At 39.9% G+C, this 21,601-nt stretch overlaps 1 protein-coding gene across 1 annotated transcript in view; it reads right to left on the bottom strand.

The window, feature by feature from the left end:
• LOC126213110 (zinc finger protein 708-like) overlaps positions 1-21,601 on the bottom strand; it is a 110,436-nt gene that overhangs the window by 21,440 nt on the left and 67,395 nt on the right. Inside the window, exon 5 of the mRNA XM_049940712.1 lies at positions 13,750-13,787. Coding sequence (XP_049796669.1) covers positions 13,750-13,787 — 38 coding nt within the window. The remainder of the gene's footprint in view (positions 1-13,749; positions 13,788-21,601) is intronic.

Raw genomic sequence — 21,601 nt, forward strand, 5'->3', positions numbered from 1 at the left:
CCCTGAACCTGTTATGCTCCCTGTTTGGCCATGGTTATTAAGATGTCAAGGTTGTTTTCGCACCCATTTACACTTTCGGTGCACTTCTGAACTCATTGTTCGAAGTAATTTTCAGAGACGCCATTCAGCACGGTTTCAGACGATGTTTTATGCCTAACACTGACAAACATTTAATTTCGCCAATATATTGAGGGTAGACTGAAGTCCCAACCAATTATAACGGTACAAGTGGCATACCTATTTGAAATGACACTCAAGTTTTCTTTGAACTGTCCAGCAATTGTTTCATCTGAGTCAGAGCGTTGATAAAAGGAACTTATTAATTTATTCCAGTTGGTTGGTATAACCACCTACACTAACCGTAACGTGTAGGCTTTTACAGCTGGCGTCTTCATTAGTTAGAACTTCTGGGCTGAGAGGCTGTGGTCAATCTGTTAAACTACTACTTCCTGACGTTTCGTTGCCAACTGCGGACAACATCTTCTGAGGTAATTCAACGACTGGCTGCCAGGGCGTGGAGATCCCGACATTGCCCATCCATAACTTATTTCCAGTATGATGATGAGTTTTATGAACAGCCCTCCGAGTCCAGCTGTTGCTAATCTTTTCATGGAATTTTTTGAACAGCAGGCGCTGCAGTCTGCCACTAAAAGCGCTTTGAAGTGGTATCGGGATGTGTATGACGTATCGGTATGTGGATGAGATTTTTGTGGTATGGAATCACGGTGAAGAGGAACTGTATGGGTTATTGGTGTATCTGAATAGTATTAATCCAAAGATACAATTTACTATGGAGAATAAGAGAAATGGACAACTAAATTTTTTTGGATTTATCAGTAATCAAATGGGCAGATGGGAGTCTAGGGCATGAAGTGTGTAGAAAAGATACACACACCGACCATTACCTCCATAAGAATTCGAACCTTCATCTCAGGCAGAAGAGCAGTGTCATTAAAACATTGGTAGACAGAGCTACGAAGATCTGTGAGCCAGCTTATTTAGACGATGAACAAAATCATTTGTGAACGGCTGTTAATAAAAATGAATACGCTGACAACGAGATAGATCAAGCACTTCATCCCAGAAGAAAAGTGACAACATTCAGCGACAACCACTGTCAGCTGGAGAGGTTTTTCTTCCATTTATTCGCAATATTAAGGGCCGTATTGGGAAAGTTCTGGCCAAATTTCAAATTGAAACAATACTTAGACCCACAAAGAAGATTAATGAGTATTTAAGGTCGGCAGAAGATGCACAACACCTCTTAGCAACTCCTGAGATGTATAAAATTGCATGTAGCTGTTGTAAGGTTTATATTGGAACAACGAAAAGAAGTGTCAATACCCACTTAACCGAACATAAAAGGAACTGTCGACTGGGATGTACCTGCAAATCAACTGTAGCGGAACATGTTTTCAAAGATGGTGCTCATAAAATAAACTTTCGTGAGACAAGTGTGCTACGCAGTACATCACATTATTATGCATGTGTATGTATAGGGAAGGAACACCACAATAATTTCAGCAGAAAACAGGAAGGCTTAAAGTTACACAGGATATGGTGGTCGACTTTGCACCAACGGTGTGACGATTGATTACATTCAATTGAGAATAATGTTGTTACTCACAGATAGACTTACAGTCAGTGGAAGTGAAGTATGGTGATGCACTCGAAACATGATCTCTCTGGCCTGGCAGCCATTGTTGACTCACCTCCGAAGAAGTTTCCCCGCAGTTGGCAATGAAACATCAGGAAGAAGCAGTTTTACAGATCGACCAGTCTCTCAGCCAGGAACTTTTAACTGATCACTACCCATACTACCTCACAGGAACTATTTACTGAAATTTCACTGCAAGGTAAACTACTTCTAACAGCAATGAACAGTATAACATCAATCCTTTATGAACATGGTTAAGTCTTTTGAAAAAAATTCAGCTTGTTTCCGTACCTATAACGATTTGAGGTTCAGTGCTTTCTGTTAGCACTGAGCCCTGGTTCTTTTCTAATGCAGCTACGACAGTTTACAACTACAGTACTTATTGTGGTTGTATCTACCCTTTTTTGGTTGTCTACTTGCAATCTTTGAAGCTGAAGCCCTTTCTGCACTCATCCGAGACCATCTCACCTAAAAAAAGCACCGTCTCCTCTACACATCCCCCACACTCGTGTGGAACTGCTTCCTTTGTGTAATGGATTCCTGACCAATTTAGCAGAACTCGTGAACTACCACCTTTTAGCGCTAGTCGAGGAATCTGCAACCTACATAGTTGCAGAACTGTCTCGGAAATTGATTCCGACCTCCACTCCGCTCCGTACCAAAGAACCACTTTCAGTTGTGCCCATGATGCTAAAAATGGTGGGCTCCACCTTCATCTCACAAACGAGACTGTGAGTAGTACTACTACAGGTAGTCGCCTGAAACTAGATAGAATCTCTTCCGATCCAACGTGGTACATATTGTCAGCACCAACATGAGCCAACACCAACAGCTGACTATGCCACACTTTTCATGGCATCCGGAAGCACCCATTCCTCCGCCCTCTCAGTATGCACACAGAAAGCACAATGGATTCCTTCCGGTCCTATGCAGCCATATCTCTAAATGGCTCCACTACACACCTATCATCAGAGCTTCCAATTAACAGTAATACTACCAACTGCAAATGCCCAGTCTAGCATGCTGAGAGGCTTCCTCTGGAACATGGCAAGTGGAATTCATCAGCCATAGACAGCACCCAAATCTTTTCACCAGATGAACTGAGCAGGCTCTCTGATTGGCAACATGGAAATTCTTCCACTGCCACCCACACACTAGAACGACTTCCCACTCACAAACAAGTGAGAGGTAGATCTCAGTGTGGGCAGTACCCAAGGTGACCGCAGCAGTGGACCAATCGGTGGAAACACTGCCTGGAGCTGTGAGCGAAGTATCACCAGCTTGGTTCACAGCAATTACTATATCTGCCCATACCAGAGTTGGCATGGTAAATACACACACACATATGAAATATAGGAGTTGAATGTAAGGAACACTGACAAAATTTAAAGTAACACGCTTCTTACGAAAACGTGGACCAGCTCACAGTACTCTGACGTGCTACTGCTGCTACTACTATGAGAGCTATCACTGGATTGTGCGATCTAAGTGCAGCAAGTAACACAAAACAAGTGAGTGATGCAATGCAGACAGTGGCTCTATGCACTACACAGTTAATAAAGTGCATAAATGTGCCTGATAAGTACACAAATGTGCACAAAATACGGGATTTGAAGATCATCATCATCATCATCATCACAATTATAACTATAATAATAGTAGATGACGCAAAAATATACTAACAGCAATTGATAAATAAATCGCTCACTTGTAACAAACATCAAAGGATAATGAAGTCAAGTTATGCATCAAAAGTCCCTGTTCTGAGCCAGTTCAAGTATTAATGCTGATGCTGATGAACAGAGAAAATGAGCAAATAAGCTTCTAACTAACACTATGTGCTTTCCTTGCAGGAAAGGTGAAGTCGTTGCAGCAGCAGACATATGGTGTCAACATAATGCTGTTCAATCAAACCAACTGTTTGAATACCAGTGAGTGTAAGCACGCCAGTGTCAGTGTAATATCAAATAGGGTGGTAGTACTTAAAAACTATCAATTTAGTGATGACAAAGTATACTTCTCCTTAAATGAATGACATTGACCATGCAACGTGTCAGAGCAGAGTTCAACCTTGTTCCACGGAAAAATTTGTTCCCCCTGATGTTACTATTTCTGTAGGGGATTAAGTTGGTACAGTTAAAATATTTAATAACAGAGGGAGCACAGATCTACAGGAGCAGATTTTTAACATTTTAATGAAATGCAGTACAGGATGAGCTAATGTGTTGGCAAAGAAGGCAATCACATAGCCTCCAGTTCTATGACACACTGGGCAGTGATCTGCTGTGGACAGTTTGCCAAACTCTCCACCCATTGGAAACTACCATAGCTCAACTCCATGATGCATTCTCTGCAGTGATGGAAGTGGAAATGTATGATTTAACATTAACAGATGTGAGCAATGAATTATGATCTTATTTAAGTTAGTTTATATAAACAGCTATAAGTAAGTTTATAAAACCCCTCCATTTCAATGTAAATAAACTGGTTACCACCATAACCAAGTGGATGAAACAGTGTCACCACACAGGTCTTTAAATGACTGGTCCTGCAATGAAGAAGGTAGAAACCAGAACAACGGGACGAATGGATCATTACTTCCTACTATTAGAAGTGTTTTGGTTTTCAGGGATGCAGCAGAAAATAATCTACTTTTTACACTGCTGACATATTCTGTGGGAGTCCACTTAGAGCACGTATATATTTTTCAAAAATTGTTTCAGTCAAAATATCAGCTTCTGCAGGAAATTTCACATGGAGTTAAGGGAGTAACACACTAGACAGCCAGCAAAAGCAGTGATATTCCACCACCTGGAAACGTAAAACCAAACAGCATATTCATATTTGGCAACAACTCAGTGGAAAATCAAGATATCTGCAGATATCTCTGCTTTGCTCGCCACATGTAAGTCAATACATTTTATTTCAGTGAGACATACTTAAGCAAACCAAAGCTGTTAGTCTGGGATACACCAACCTTGTAACTTTCGAACAGGACAATCTGAATTCAAAGCATATTTTCCAAGCAGGTGTAGGAACTGACATGTCACTCAATGAATTCGTTGTATGTGAGGATTGCTGCAGTAACTCTCAGTATAATTTGCTGGTTATAGATGAAACTAGTAAACTGAATGAGGGTCAATAGAAACAAAACTTCAACAAATTTATTCAAAAAGGGCAATGCACCAAAACGCACCTGTGTCAGTATTTTTACATTATGTACAAATTTGCACTTTCATTCAGAGGACACAAAGCATGTGCATTTGACAAAAAAAATGGAAGCAGTCAGCACTAAATTAATGGAAGTAAGCAGGTGCTATGAATGTTGAGGTGTTGAATGCTCGAATACAGCAATATGAACTGTGTGTCGACAAGAAAATTGAAGGAGTCAATGTAAAACTAACATATGTGTGGAATGTAAATGTGATAGCTAAGGCACTTCATGCCCATCACCACTCAGTCTGAACGCACATGTAAGATTAAACTGTCTCAAATATGGCTTAGTATACAGCAGCATGTTGTCAAAAAAGTGTAATGTTAAAAACTGTGGTGCAGAAGGCAATTTGGCAGAAATTACTTTTGTGAAAGTTAGGTCAACTGCAATGAGACCAGTATCTCTCAGTAACATTTAAACCAGTAAGTGACAGGCTGGAGCAGCTGTTGTGGACTATGGATAAAAGCAGAAACAGGAGTAATGCTGAGTTAAGACAGAACATATGGGGTCGTCAGGACAAAGCCATATTTGTTATCTAAGCACTCAATATGTTTAACCAAGAAGGCAATAAGAATTGGGAACAAGGAATTTGAAAGATTTCCTAGGCAGCTACAGTTAATAACTCTGAAAATGTCAAATGTTAAAAATATACCCTGAAACTATAAAAACATGTGGTCCAATATTACACATTACCAATGCATGTAAAACAACGAAAAGATGAATGGAAGTACCATAGAGCGACAAATACAGGATTTTAACTAAACCATCTGTAGTAGCTCCACATTGTGCAGGTAAAATAGTCTATGTTCAGTATAGAAGACTGAACAATCTACCTCCAGAGAATATATATTATGATAATTAAATGAAATCGTAAATCAATTACGACTGCTTACAGTTTCAGCCAGTGCAGAGATTCGAGCTTATCTGAGCTTCGAAAAATATGCATCGTCGAGTAATTGTGGAGAGAGTTGTTCATGAGCTTTACAGACCTGCATGCACAATATTTCTGATAATACGAGGAATGGATTATGTATGACAGGCGGACCTCTTAGATACGCAAGAATACTTACAAACCAATAATGGTTTCATGCACATTCTAATGGTCACACACACACATTCCAATTTCGCTTGGAGCTTACCTTTGAAGGTAAAGACTGGGAAGGTGGTTTCAGAGGTTTCTGATCAATTGTTGCAGACAGGACTGCCCAATAACCTTGAGGCATGCCACAGAAGTGAATTTTACGAGAGGCATTTCAAAGCAGAATTGGAATGATGTGGGATAAATCACAATTCAACATTCTCTCATTTGGAAACTAGTACTGCCAAATAGTTTAAATGGACAATCAAAAAACTACTGTGGAAGGAATTTAATCTTCAACATAAGTGAAAATGGCTGAACATACAGCCAGAAATCATTGCAAGTACAATCGCATTATTAAACAGACAGTTAAGAACAAACCTATTGATGTCAGAAACGAATTACAGAAAATCTTTGAACCCAATATGTTCCTCACAGAGCAGGTCATAAAATGTAGAGTGAACAGGGCACTGATGAAATTGCTTAGTTTCTCATCGAAGCTCAACAGCTGGGTGAACACTCGCAATTTGCTATGTAATATGAAAAGCAAACCTCAAACCATGCAGTAGTGTGACATGAGTGCTAGGAAACACATCAACAGAGTTGAAGGTGGTATTCTCGAGTATCTGCCATTTGAACTTTGTATCTCTCAATAGAATTTCTGTGGAGCTGGAAAAAAATTGAAATAGCGCCTGGCTTATGGTGATAAGGGCTTTAAGGTTCTGGACAATGTATGCAAAAAGCACAACATTGAATGCACTACAAATAAATATAATCATATAGCAGACTAAATATTCATTGATAAGGCTGCACAGGTATGTCAAGGGATGGATGTTGATGTAGGACAACCTATTTCTGTATATGGGGTTGATAAGGCAATGTTTTCTCGAACTTAAATTGGGTGCTGGACTAAACTTCAAGCAATAATGAATGCACTTCACTGCACACTAAAGAAGAAGAACCAATGGGGTGTTTAAAAAACTGCATCAAATCAGTGGTGATAGTGGCAAAAAGTGCCTTGGGGCAGAAAGAAGGAAGGAAACGATGTGTTAAAACGCCCAGATTCCTACCAATACCAAAGACATCCGGTGGAATAATTTAGTTCCTAATACCTCCATTTGCTGGGCTGTCAGCTCTGGTTAGATAAGCTAGGAGAGCTGCTATCATATTCCAAGCAGTAGAGAACGCCCGAAAAAGCGAAAAGCAAATACAAACAGATAAAAAGCATAATGACTATGGAGGCCATCGCTATCGGTTAAGGCCTATATTTAAAATACAGGAAATGGATTGGGTTGGATATTTTAAAAAGGCCCACAGCAATGGTAATGGAGAGAAGGATTACAAACATACTCTGAGATCGCCTTAATCTAGTCAGAAAATTTAAAATCACGAAATTTTACAGAGTCTTTATGTAGGATACATTGCTTGAGACAGTGTGGAAATCCAAGAAAAGTGGAACTGTCAATTTAGATGTTGCTGGGGCCACCTGAAGAATTCTGTTGTCACTTCACCAATAGGAATCAGCTGTTGTACAATGTTCGACACTACCATGACTTCAGTTCATACCTGAGGATATTTGCCTGATATTGTTCCTCAAAATTGTATAAAAACAAGCAGTATGCAAGTCTCCACATCATTTGAAGCTACGATGTAATGACGTTCACTCTAATCATAATTGGTCTAAATTGAAAGCAAATTAATTTCCTGCAATAGATGAGCAGGGGGTAATGATGTACAGCATTGAGTGGACTGCAAACACACAAAAGCATAGCTATCACCACAGAATTAATAATAAATTGCATCTAGGGAATGGGGAAATTGTGATAATACCTCCTGGACCTTGCAACATCGACAATTCATATGTATACTGGATACATATTTTTAAACGATTTGAGGTACGTGCAAATGTTATGTTGAAATCAGAGATGAAAACAAAACACATTGCAGACTTTCGTCACAAATATTCAACAGGATCGCCACTAGGTTTCTCGAAAAAACAAGTGATGATGCATAATATTGGTAAAATGTTTGAGTTATCAACTGGTGGGCATACTGCCAGTCAGTACAATTCGTGTAGAGTGTAATATTGCAACGAATTTTGTACCCTGACAACAGATTAGTCCATACTATTTATGCATTTTTTCCTACGGTGGGTCCTCCTTATAAAAGTGAGGAAAATGAAGTCCACGATGAACATGGGCAGCTACATGAAGCCAAGATGCCGAAGGGTTAACAACCATCAGGAACGTGGGAGGTAACCTGAAGTTACACTGCCGAAGCAGAAGCCAAAAGCGAACTCCAGGAGGTAATAGGGAAGAATGGCGTTCCCCATACTGGCAGGCAAGGGAGTAATCAAATAAGATGGAATAGGTTGAGTGACCAGGTGTGAAAGAGAAATGGCATGCCTATCCACTGAGGAGGACATCATCCAGTATGACTAGTAGTCCAGCGTCTTCTGCAGACACTCAACCGGGCTGGTGAAAAAGCAGCCACTGGAGAAATGTATTCCATGATGGAGTGTGTTCAGACAGCATATGATGAACAGAGGTGCAGAGGAATGAACTTAACACCCACAGTCTAGTTATGAATGGACAAGAGATCACAAGAAATGGAGGAGGGCTGTCTGATCTGCTCCTCTGGAAATACCAATTAGGAGATGTAGGACACTGAGGGATTGGGTACTATGTACAGCCAAGTACGATACATGGGAGGACGAAGGAAGTTTCCTATCAAACATGAGCTCCAGGAATTTCCTGTTTCAGTGAAAGAAAGAGCACAAGGCGCAAAATGTAAAGATGGTGGAAGAAACTCATTCCACCGCCAAATACTTATACAAAAGGTTATGACAGTGGAAAAGTGAAAGCCACTGCCCATGTTCCATGAGAAAAGATGATAGGAATGATGCTGAAGACGCTGCTCAAGGAGACATGTTGACGTATGACTGGAACAGATACTTGGTGGGAGTCAGCCCATAATATGGTTAAAGGGGATAGCAAAGACAATGATACCCAGGACGAGTATTCGGGAATCCCGTTTTCCTGGATAAATGTGTGTGACAAGGCCAAACAATATAAACTTTGGGAAAACATCTTTCAAAACTTCCTCTAGTAAATGGGGCAGATGGCTTCTGAAGCCCCACATGTATAGACTACAGATGATACCAGTCCTCCAGCAGATGTATCAGACTTCTTCCGAATCAAATAATATGGCCATAGCCTTATTTCCACAAGGAACCATTCATGATATCGGACGACGAAGTGAAAACACGGTCAAACACAGAACAGCATGCTCGAAATCCACACTGTGCAGTGCTTAGCAGTTGGGCAGACTCAAGCCACAAAACCATCTGCCAATGAATCATATCCATCACCCTGGAAACACAGCTGGTGAGAGAAGGAAGGCTTAGGTTGGGTATAACAGTGGCTTCACACCAGCATCTAGGAAACATGCAATCTGCCCAAATATAATTGTACCTACCAAGGAGAAGGTGCTGACCTACAAGAGAATGCTGCAACATCTCAATTTGAACACTGTCTGGCTCTAGGGCAAATGATCTGGATGAAGTGAGAGCATGGCCTACATCCCTCATAGTAATAGCAACATTGTAGCATTCATGTTTCTGAGAGGATATGAGCTGAGCTGCCTCCACTTGTTTCCCTACATAACAGCATGACCGGAGCAGGTGACATGGTCGGGGTTGTAGGGCATGGCTGGGTAGAAGAAGGTGGCTGATTTTAGCAATCTTCCTATTTTTTATTGTTGGTTCTTCCAATAAATTCTCTGGTAGCTCAGCCCCACCGCTCGTGTCATGGTGGAGACGTGCTGATGCACGCAGTCTGGGGAACGCGATGCTGCACTCGGTCAGCAGCTGTGCAGGCGGTAGGTCAGCGGCATGAGGCCCGGCCCAGCTCGCCCCCTGCAGATGCGGCGGCTCGTGAGGACGCCGGGAGTCGCTGGTGCAGCAGCGGGCAACGCCCTCCGCCAGCCAGTCCTCAGGGACAGCGTCACTGATGACGACGATGTGACAGTGACCGAATGCCCAATCGGTCGAACCGAATGCCAACGCCCACCTCTGATGCCCTTAAATAGTGCAGGCCGCTGCTGAATCCGCCAGTTACACGGCTGCGTGTTTATTAGAAGGTTCTCTAGGAGTTGGCTAACGCAACCGTGCCACATGCAGCCCGCGCCTGCTTAATTCTGCTAATGCTGCGTTCTGTTGGCTGTCGCGCACATACACACATACCGACGATTATTGCAAAACTGTGTCACCTGCATAACGTGCTTGCGGCCTTCGTCCATCGTTTGCCATGAGGCTGGCACATCACGCACTGAAGCACACTAAATCAAAATTTCACACCGTATTTCTTAAACATAACTCCCTTGTCCTCTACACATGGAAGGCACCGTTACAGTGGGTGGGGCTTGAAATCTCTGTAAAATAGCTGTCCGAGGTGTTGGAGATAGCATGGGAGTTGACATGGTCATACCAGGAATTGGGGAATCGAATTTGGTCCCAGAGAGCCGATGAATGTTGCTCCACACAACAGAAGAGGGAGTGAAACTTAAAATACCTAATAAACGACATCCAGGTAGGTTTTTTAGTATCCCGAAAAATGTGACAACACTGCACACACCTCTCTTCATAATGAATATAACTCACCATCATAGGGTGAAGAGCACATCTCCACCAGTGAAACACATTGCTGCATGCCTCAGTCTACCAGGGACCAGGACATGCTACAGTCAACTTGAAGTACACGGCATGGAACATTCTGCAGCAGTAAGGATAAGTTTTGGAAGATACTTTACCTGGTCATCACAGCTGTGTAAACGTCGCGAGGGACGAGTAAAGCCTCCAGTCGGCCATAGAAAGCTGCAAATTGGGTTTACACTCAGGTGGGGTAAGAGTCTGCGAATAGGCAGCAAACAGAAAGTGATCATTTGAGTATGTGTCAGAGGGAATGGGCCATTTGAGATGACGGGCAAGCTGGACAGTGCAGAACAAGAGGTCTAGATGGTAATAAATGTGCATGGAATCTGAAAGGGACATGGGTGTTTCACTGATATGAGAGAGGATTCAGAATGTCAGCTAAGACAAAACCTCTTCGACAGGTTCTCCTAGAGCCCGAAAGCAGATGGCGGGCATTAAACTAACCAAGCAGCAAAAAGGAGTGAGGGAGCTGACCAATGAGCTGGAGCAAGTCCAACTTGGTAACAGCAAATCACGGAGGAGTGTAGATGTTACAAAAGAAAAAAGGTGAAATGAGGAAGAAAAGTGCAGACTGCCATAGCTAGCAGTCGAGTGTTCAATGAGACCGATGACCAACATGGCTCCCCCATGAGGTGGAATGCTGCCTGGGGGGGAAAGGTGAAAATGGACCAGAAGAAACATGAGAGGTCAAAGGGGTTGTGAGGACAATTTTTATTCTTGGAAGCAGAAAAAAGCAGACACTGCAATTCCAAGAACAGCTGTAATTCCTGTTGGCTCGATCTAATGCCACAAACGTTCCATTGGAGAAGTCATAATGGGGATTGGGAAGGAGGGAACAAATGAGGGTTAGTCACCTTGGTAGCTGCTGAGTGCCCACCTTCAAAAATTCACTGCTACAGGGGCAGAGGCTGGAAAATCCTGTTCCACGAGATCTACAAACATATTGGCATTCTCCCTGGGCCATCCTGTGAATCCCATGGCAGAAAATTGGTAGGCAGCGGGCACCAGCAAAATGGAGGTCAGCCAGGTGAGGGTATATGTGCCAACACCACTGAAGAGGATCTCCTAGTCAAGGAAGGTGACGACCGTTTGTTTTTGTACGATTTCTTAGAACTTTCTAGTTGCCAGATAAATATCATGTTTTTTAGCTGTAGAAAGTCTTTGTGCGAGTATTGCTTTTGTTCTTTCAGATTGACAGTTGTGTTACCATTTACTTCACCACAAGGGACAAAGATCAGATGTCTTGTTACACATCTGTAGGAGGAGATGGGGATGCTACTGTGACCTGGGTAACTCCACTACTGCAATACTGAACTTGTGGTCGCAAGTCTGGGTGGGCATATCCTCCATTATGCATAGCATAGCAAAAACGGTACTGTAAATGCCAATCATAAAATTCACAGATTTTGACTAGCTAACAACTGTGAGTGACAAAGTGGAGTTTGATGTCCTTCACTCAGATCTCCTGTATGGTTCGCTCGTTAACACACATGGGAAATTCATGGGATTACAATTGAGACAGCAGAGAGGAGGAGGAAACTGCTGCCCTCGTGAGCATCTCTGCCAAGAGTAACACATTTGGCCATGTTTCGACAGGATACGTGTTTTATTATAACGTTGACACTTGTAGGAACTCATCTGGTTTGGAATGTAAGGTTGGACCATGATGACTTTAAAGCCTGCCTTAATCTTTGAGGCAAACATTACTCAAGCAAACGGTAGAAAAAGAATGCATGTGGGCATTAAGTTTGCATCCATCTTTTTCATTACTCAATGGGCCACAGTGATGCCATGATGAGAGAGATGACTGTGGACTTCTTCCTCCGTGAGGCCATCAAGCATCAGAACGTAAAGAACACTATGTGAAGAGTTCAGTTTAAGATGGTTCTCCACACGAACAGGATAGCTCTGGATATGTGATGCTGTAAGCAGTTGAGCTTGAGAATCACAATACGTCTTCAGAAGCAAAGTTGTATTACATAAATGAGAATAGGATTTCACACAGCCTGCAACTGCAACACCACATTTCAGAATAATGCACACACTAACTGTAGCAAAGGATGGACCACCTCCAGTACATGATACCATGAGGAACCAAGGTGCAGTTGGGAGGGTCTTCAAATCTTGAGCCTCATTCTGTTTACGTTTAGCAGACACGCACTAAGATGGTGAGCCACTGTAAAAAAAACAAATCCCCATGATTGCCAACATCTACAATGGCATGCTCCTTCCAACTGGGGGCACCCTCAGAGGTGGGATTCACCCACCATAAATGACTGTTCACACCTCAGGTCACACCTCCCAAACTCCTGACAGAGGGACCAATTGGGATTTGGGAAGGTAACAGCTTAGGCAGTTACCCGTCTCTGGGCCTGGACTGTATAAGAGTGTATGTGCGAACCCTACCCGTTGACCCGGAGCTGGGAATTATGCATTACCTTGTCACCTGTAATGTGTCTAATGAATGGGCCAGCCTTCAGGAACACACCGGGACGAAGGAGAAACAAAGAGAATGAGGATTCACCAGTTAAGTCTCCACAGCCTTACTGAAAGTGGCAGCAGATACTTAAGATTCTTCTTGATGGTGTCCTGTACACTGTCACCACAACAAGCTTGTGTGCTTCCTGAGCACCAATGTGGCACAGCGTTGAAAGAGCTGTTCAACACTATATTCATTAATCTGGAAGGCCAGGAATCAGCTCCAATTTTTGAATATATAGCCACTCACCCTTCCTTCTTACTTTTCTATTGCAGTATGATATTAGCTTGTGCTCATCAAGATGAATCTGTTGAATTTCAGTGATTTTCATGTGACATTCTGCATTCAGCCCAATACAGGTGCTGACATTCCACCTGAACTTTGGTTTTCCTGTATGGATATTAGACATTCGCTCTACATATTTAGGAACAGTGACATAATGATTGTTGCAGAGAATAGCATTACTGACCATACTGCCTTGTAATGTTGTTGCTTATCACTAATACTGAATAATTACAGTAGTGCATTTTATATCTGAAGTACTCTCACAATTAATAAATAAAAATTTATATTTCTCAAAAAAGTTCTGCAGTGAATTATGAAAACTTACCTTGCACTATCATATCTGTATCTTGTTGAGGTTTCCACCTGAAATATTTCAAGAAATGTAAAGTGATTTACAAATGATGAGACAGTAAATAAATACCATTATATTAACACCCACCAACATGTGATTGGTCCACAAAATGCTGTAAGTGAGGCTTGAAAATATCATTAAAGAGGACATGATAAACTGTTGCAGTTACTGAAACAGAATGGTAGTAAGATTCTCTCATCATTTTCTCCCTTTGTCTTCAGTACTGTAAATAACAATACAAGCCAGTAATTAAGTTGTAATCATACTTCCTCCAACACTTCACAAAGAAAAGTGACCAAAAACATCTTTAATCTGCCATGCACTTACACCTTGGGTGAAATTTACGTTTACTTTTTCTTATTATGAATTCTGACAGTTGAATCGATCATCGGAAGTGACACATTTGGTCCTTTGTGCTCTGGGCAGCCCAGAGCAACTTGAGGAGTGACTGCTAAACCCAACCTTAAGTTCACATCCAAAACTACATACAGGCTTTGACCATTAAATATGGAAACATTAACAAATATTGGCAAACTCTAAATACTTTCAGGCATTGTAAATGGACAAGTTAAAGTTGGCACTACAAAGTACTACATTCACAGATGAAGAAATACCACGTTCGGAGAACTGTAGATTCTTCCCAGAGAACACAGGGAAGAAATTCATGAAACTACTCCAGGACTAGGCTTGGTACTCATAAATGGCAAATCTATGTTGCAATTGGTACCAAATTTTTCATTACCTCCAGAAAGACTCTCTCCCTGCAATAATTCAATATGTAAATGAGAGCTACACAATCATTGATTTTATTAAATTTTTTATCCTCAAACTGGTACAGAATGGAGATGAGTACATTTTCTCCCTAAACTGCTATTAAACGTATTTATTCACAACTGGAATTTTGACTTATGCCATTCTCAAGTGAGAGCTTACTATGAACTAAGTCAAAGCCATTAAATGTAACATCTGGTGCAGGGGAGTGGAAATTAAGATGTGCAGTATGACATGACTTTGATGGAAATTATTACATGAAGTACTACTATTGTATAGGCATACAGATGACAAAGACACTTGTCTTATAATGAATATGGAATTTGTAAACATGGTTAACACAAAGAAAGTGTTGTCTCAAACAGAATTACAAATCATTCATATGTCACACTGAGCTATTACTTTAGAATCGTGCAACTGCCAAATTAACAATTTTGAATAAATACATTCTGTAACAGCCCAGGGAGAAAATTTTTTCATTTATAAACGTCTGCCTGACTGTGGATGTAAGAAAAAAGGAAAGATGGTAAAAAAAGACATTTAGCAAAATTGTTGGCAGCGAACACCCCCCTACCCCTACATACGCCACCAAAAAGATATGAGGTCAACAATAATATGATTTGGGAATATCAGATGGCTTATGTGCCAATAGCAAAGCACAATTCCAAAAAGATGATTAATTTCAGAGTCAGACATAGATACCTGTTGAAATTGACCATTACCACTGAATAATAAAAGGAAGATTCCTGGCCTAGAATAACTGATAACCATGTTCACAGAAGATTCAAGGAAATTCCATGAAAAGTTCAAGGAGAAAACAAAAGCAGAAATTCTAAAATGCAAGATATATCAGAGATAGCTTAGGACAGCAAGGTCCTATGAAGGGCAAAATGATAAAAGACTAAAGGAGCAAAATACTATTGGAATACATTTGTAAAATTTTAGAAGTCTTATGACTATAAAGCAAGACTGCTTTTATTCAATATTCTTAAAGAATCTGAAATACGGAAGACAACACGAGTCCTATCAAAAGAACTTCAGTCTCATTTCAGATATGAACAGACTTTACCCAAGGCAATGGACTAACTCCATTCTTCTTTCAGACCATACTTTGACAAGTGAACACTGAACAGATGGAGCTGTTGTCAGAATCTAATACCAGAAGTTGAATACTACTTAGAAAATGGATAATGTCAAAATTGTCTGTTCAAATTTTGTAGATAACCCAGCAATACTGAAAGTGTAGAGAAAGCACAAAACAGATAGGAAGAGAAACAGTAGGAAAAGCATTACTACTCATCTCCTCTGATAAGAAGCAGTGAAGCAGTAATGACTAACAACAGGACTGCAACATCCCAATCAAATACAAGTATGGGAGTAACAGGGGAAGACAAAGTTAAGTATCTAGGAGAAGTCATGTAGCCAAAACTGACTTGCAAGGCAGTCATTTGGCCAGAATACACATCTGTATCACAAATACTAATTTTAGAATCAACAAAAGATAGTGAAAATTACCATAAAAGAAAAGATATTAGGAAACAGAAAACCAGCAAAAACATTTAAATTCAGAAGCAATACAGAAGTATAGATAAATATGTAGGAAAATAACTGGAGACAAAATTTGGCAAAGAAGGCTAATGAGTCTTAGCATACTAAAAAGAAAAACTGTGCAGCAGTACTAAAAACTTAAAAAAATAACTCATTGGCTTACAGAAGTGCACAAAGACCTATAAGAAACTTGTATAAATAAGCAAGAAATTGAATCAAACCAAATACAGAAACAGAATTGATTTTATAAATTCTCCGTAACAAAATAGTTCCAAGAAGACAAGATAGTAACTGGACATCAGGAGAGAAGAAAGAAAGAAGTGTGCAGATGAAGTAGTAGCATAAAGAAATGTAAAACCTTAGCTGGCCTGTATTGGAGCAGGACAAAAAAATTTTTTTTTTGTTCCACATTTGCAATACCTTATCAGGAAAGCATAGTGATGGTGTATGTACTGCAAACAAATTACAGCAAGGAGGTCAAAGAGTCTCTGCAAATATGCTGGCAACAGTATTCGGAGTATTGTGTTAAGCTACAGCAGTGCTCATAAATATTTTGCAGTTACATTGCTATCCTGTCAGTACTGCTTGCATGCAGTCACAAAAGAAAAACACATGGAAGTGTCACTCCATCAAGAGCATCATGCTGCTGTGGTTTTGTATCTAGTGAACGAACAAGATGGTACAACAACAATGTAAGTATATATTCCTTTAGCTGAAAATTACATAACTTGCCATGATGGTATGGTATTCATTAACTACTATTTCTCACACATTCACTAAGTGATTACTTGTAGAGAACTAGAAGCATACCAAAACAGAACACTTGCTTGATGTGAGACAAGCTGTTTTGCATGTCTTCAAGATTGGGAGGTAGCAGTCTAGTACTGCTATACAATATGGCATATCACAACCACTAACAAGTGTGCACAGTCAGTACATGAAATAACAGTAACCAATAAACCAAGGTCAGGTCATCCTTGAAGAAGAGTGAGGAAGAAGGACAGAAAGATTTGTAAGCAATCAGCTGCTGCTCCACGAGAAACATCTTACCATATTAGGGATGATCTCAAGCAACATCATAGACTATGCTGACAAGTCTACTGTAAAAAGTCATGTAGTAACAAGTGATCTACATGCTAAATGACATAAACCCATTCATAAATTCAAAAATTAGGGACAGGATAGAGTTTGGAAGGAAAACTCGAACTTAGAATGCCAAAGACAGGTCTAAGGTGGGGATGTTTCCAGTACAGTCACATTTTAGAACATAATATGATTCCATGTAGAAGAAAGAATATGTCAAATAATTGGATATTTCAGTAGGTCAATGATTCTAAACACACCTCTGTCTATTTTCAAAACAATTCTTTTCTGACCAAAAACAAACTTTTTGGGTGCATAAGCCAAAGCATGGATCTAAAGCCAGCTGAATGCCTCTGATATGCACTGAATTAATGCGTTCGTGACAGAAGAACAAGAATCAATTTGCTGGTATCTTATTGGACCTATGGTCAGAACTCCCAATTGACGAATTACAAAAGCTTGTGGATTCAATGCCAAATTGATGTGCAGCTGTGATCAAAGACCATGGGTATGCACCAAATAGTGATTTGTTCTTCAGATCCCAAAATAGTTTTATTCTTATATAGTGAGACCTACAAATTACTTTTCAGTCAAAAGAATTACTTCTCTCTTGATGTAACATAACCTTATTTAAACTATATGTAGACTTGTACTAAATAGATTACAATTTCATATTTTTCAATTACCCATGGCAGTTTTTTCTATTATACACTTATGTTTATGTAAGTGAAACTAATGCTTTCTAGCAAACATTTTTGAGTGTTACTGTAGTAGAACTGTATTTAGAACCATGGTGATATGAAATGAGCAAATAGTAAACAGTGGCAGAGTACAAATACTGTTTTGTTCTGCAGATCACTATACGCAACCTGATGACCGTCTGGACAGCAGCAACAATCCTTAAGTACATTGTTTTACGTGAGCTCATCAGATCAAATCAAAATGAATTCAAATAAAATAACTACCATATTTTACAGACTGTAAAGTACACCTTAATTTTCAAGCAATATTTAAGAAAAGTACATTTTTACCACTTTTATCACTAAATTGCAAAGTCAGCCTAAAAATTTCTCAGTTTATAAAACCAAAACGACCTTTAAAAATCACTGAAATTCAATATCTGAACTTCCCTCTTTCCTCCACATCATTGTCCTCTTTATAAGTAAGATGGTCTTCACTACTACTGAGAGCATTACTTATGCCATCCTTCGTGAAAGATTTAACTGTGATATTTTCTTTCACCCTAGATCACAACAGCTTTATTGACCAACACACTTATTTGTTTGTAGATCATTTTAAGACACCCTTTGTCATGATTTCATGTTGGGCTTAATCCATCATCCATTTGTTCCAATCCTCTTCCATATACACCGTAAATACACTGAAGTGGCACTGAAACTGGTCTAAGCAATCGTATTCAAAGACAGAGACATGTAAACAAAGATAATATGACACTGCAGTCCACAATACCTATATACGACAAGTCCTGAACCAGCTGTTTCTGCTGCGACAACGGCAGGTAATTAAGATTTAATTAAGTCTGAACGTGTTGTTACAGCCAGAGCATGAGCAATGGGGCAAAGCATTTCTGAGGTAGCAATGAAGTGGGGATCTTCTCATGTGACCATTTCAAAAGTGTACAGTGAATATCAGTAATTCAGTAAAACAAAAAATTTCTTACATCGCTGTGGCCAGAAAAAGATACTGCAAGAATGGCGCCAACAACAACCGAAGAGAATCATTCAATGTCACATAAGTGCAATCCTGCAAATTGCTGTAGGTTTCAATGCTGGGCCATCAAAAAGTATTAACATGCAAACCATTCAACAAAACATCACTGATATGGGCTTTTGGAGCCAAAGGTCCACTTGTGCACCTTTGATGACTGCACAACACAAAGTATTACACCTCACCTGCAACTGTCAATACCGACATTGGACTGTTGATGACTGGAAACATGTTGACTGGTCAGACAAATCTAATTTCAAATTGTATTGAGTGGATGGAAGTGTATAGGTATGGAGACAGCCTCATGAATCCATGGACCCTGCTTGTCAGCAGGGGACTGTTCAAGCTCGTGTTGGTTCTGTAATGGTGTTGTGGGGTGTGTGGTGTAGTTGTATGGGACCCCTGATACATCTAGATATGACTGACAGGTGACATGTACATAAGCATCCTGTCTGATCACCTGCATCCATTCATGTCCATTCCAGCAGACTTTGGCAATTCCAGCAGGACAATGCAACAACCCACACATCCACAACTGCTACAGAGTGGTTCCATGAATACTCTTCTGAGAAACACTTCTGCTAGCATCCTAATTCCCCCAACATTAACATTATTAAGCGTATCTGGGATGCCTTCCAATGTGCTGTTCAGAAAAGATCTCCGCTCCCTTGTACTCTTGGATTTATGGTCAGCCCTGCAAGATTCATGGTGTCAATTCCCCCTCCCTCCCTCCCCCTCCAGCACTACTTCAGACATTAGTTGAGTCCATGGCATGTCATGTTGTGGCACTTCTGCATGCTTACTGGGGCCCTACATGATATTACACAGGTATACTAGCTTCTTTAGCTCTTCAGTGTAGTGTCAACATCAAGAAGTTGCAATTGTGAAGCAAGTCCTCCAGCAATAACAGCAAGATCTGTATTTAACTGTCTCAGTTTCTCTTTCACAGAATTTTACAAATGACTACTCAAGTGATCTAGCACAAGAAGAGAACTCTTCTTCAATGAAGTGCCCTTCCTTCACTCCAACACACTGTTCATCCATAATTTAGTACCGGCCTCATCCATCCAACCCTTGTCATATATGTAAACACCTGGGAGTATTTCAGAAGGTTCTGACATTGTTTAAAACTTGAAAATGATCACTGGATTTAGTTCAGTACCTTCAACACAACATGAAAGAACAATAGTGTAGTGCATTTTTCATGTTCACTTGTTTTTATAGTTACTGTTTTAGCACCTTTCATGGCAACAATTTTGTTACTTGGAACATCAAGTCCATCATATTCACTATTTAGCTTAGTTCCACAATGATTTTCTTTCAATGTTGTATAATAGTGTGATGGAATGATAACACTCTCTCTTCGCACTCTTATGGCATTTTATACGACATTTTGGTCTTGGTTCGCATGCAAAGTCTATGACACTTCATAAACCTGTAGCACCAAACATTTTCACCCTTAATATCAGTTAAGCTCCACTGTAGCACTAGCTTACAAGCATATATTTGAGTCATTCTAGTCATTTTTGTAGCAAATCTAGTAACATTTAGATGGTGTGCTTGAATCCATTTCAATATAGAATCATCTATTGGAACACAGTGGCAAAGTTAAGCTGAATGCTGTGTGCTGTCAGTGTAAGACACTAAAATAGAAATGGCCATACTTATAATCAATAACTTGAATTATATAGGTTTACATAAGAAGCTTAAATACTAAATGCAGTCAAAATGTGTGACTAAGAATTTTACGACGAAGGAATTTCCAAGCTCGTCCTTCGCTACGATAAGTGCCTTAATTTAAATGGCAACTATGTAGAAAAGTAGTATTTAAGTGTGGCTTTCATCTGTATATAATAAAAAAAATGTCCAATACTTTATTTTTAATTCCAAAACGTAATGTACTTTGTGGATAGCCCTCGTATTATGCAGTGTGATCAAGAGAGGTCCACTTCAATTGGTATGTGCTACATAGTAACCTCAAGCAAAATGTATATGAACAAGAAATTATGATCTCACCTGATTTGACAAACTTGTTTGTATCGAAATATTTCCTTGTATTTTCTTATTTTAACAGTTGCATATGATGGCAGTTTATCATGTTTTCACTGATATTTAATGTAATATTTATCCAAGAATGTTTGGTAAGCTTCAAAGTGACCAGCATAGGAAGGTGCTTATTTCAAGTTGTTTAGCTTCAATAAAAACAATGTACTTTCAATCACTGTTATTTTAATTTACTTTTGCATGATGTTTTGAAAATGACTAGCATGGTATGGTTTCTTAAGGTTATAAATAAGCAGTGCTGCTGTGCCTCATAGTCTTTGGTAATATATTTGTTTCTCACATAGTCTGGGCTAATGAACAGTTACTGCTAAGTCTGGGTAGGTTTTGACAGTAGTTGAACTGAAGTCTCTGGGCAGCCAACCAGTTGTGCCGTTTGAACACTCTAAAATTGTATGGATGACAGGATTTTGGCATATTCTTATTACATTCAATTCATTTATGTTTTTGAGACTGAAGAACTTTCACTTTGCACAACTGATATTTCTTTTTTTCTGTACTTTGATGGACAGTGACACAGCATCACTAATCAATTTATATTAACACATAGTTGAAACTTAGATTTTAGTTCTGATGTCACAGTAGCTTATGTAACTGGGGAATCTGCCGAGTATTCTTAGTCACACAATTTCAC

This window comes from Schistocerca nitens, chromosome 11, assembly GCF_023898315.1.
Source record: "Schistocerca nitens isolate TAMUIC-IGC-003100 chromosome 11, iqSchNite1.1, whole genome shotgun sequence".
NCBI classification, from domain to species: domain Eukaryota; kingdom Metazoa; phylum Arthropoda; class Insecta; order Orthoptera; family Acrididae; genus Schistocerca; species Schistocerca nitens.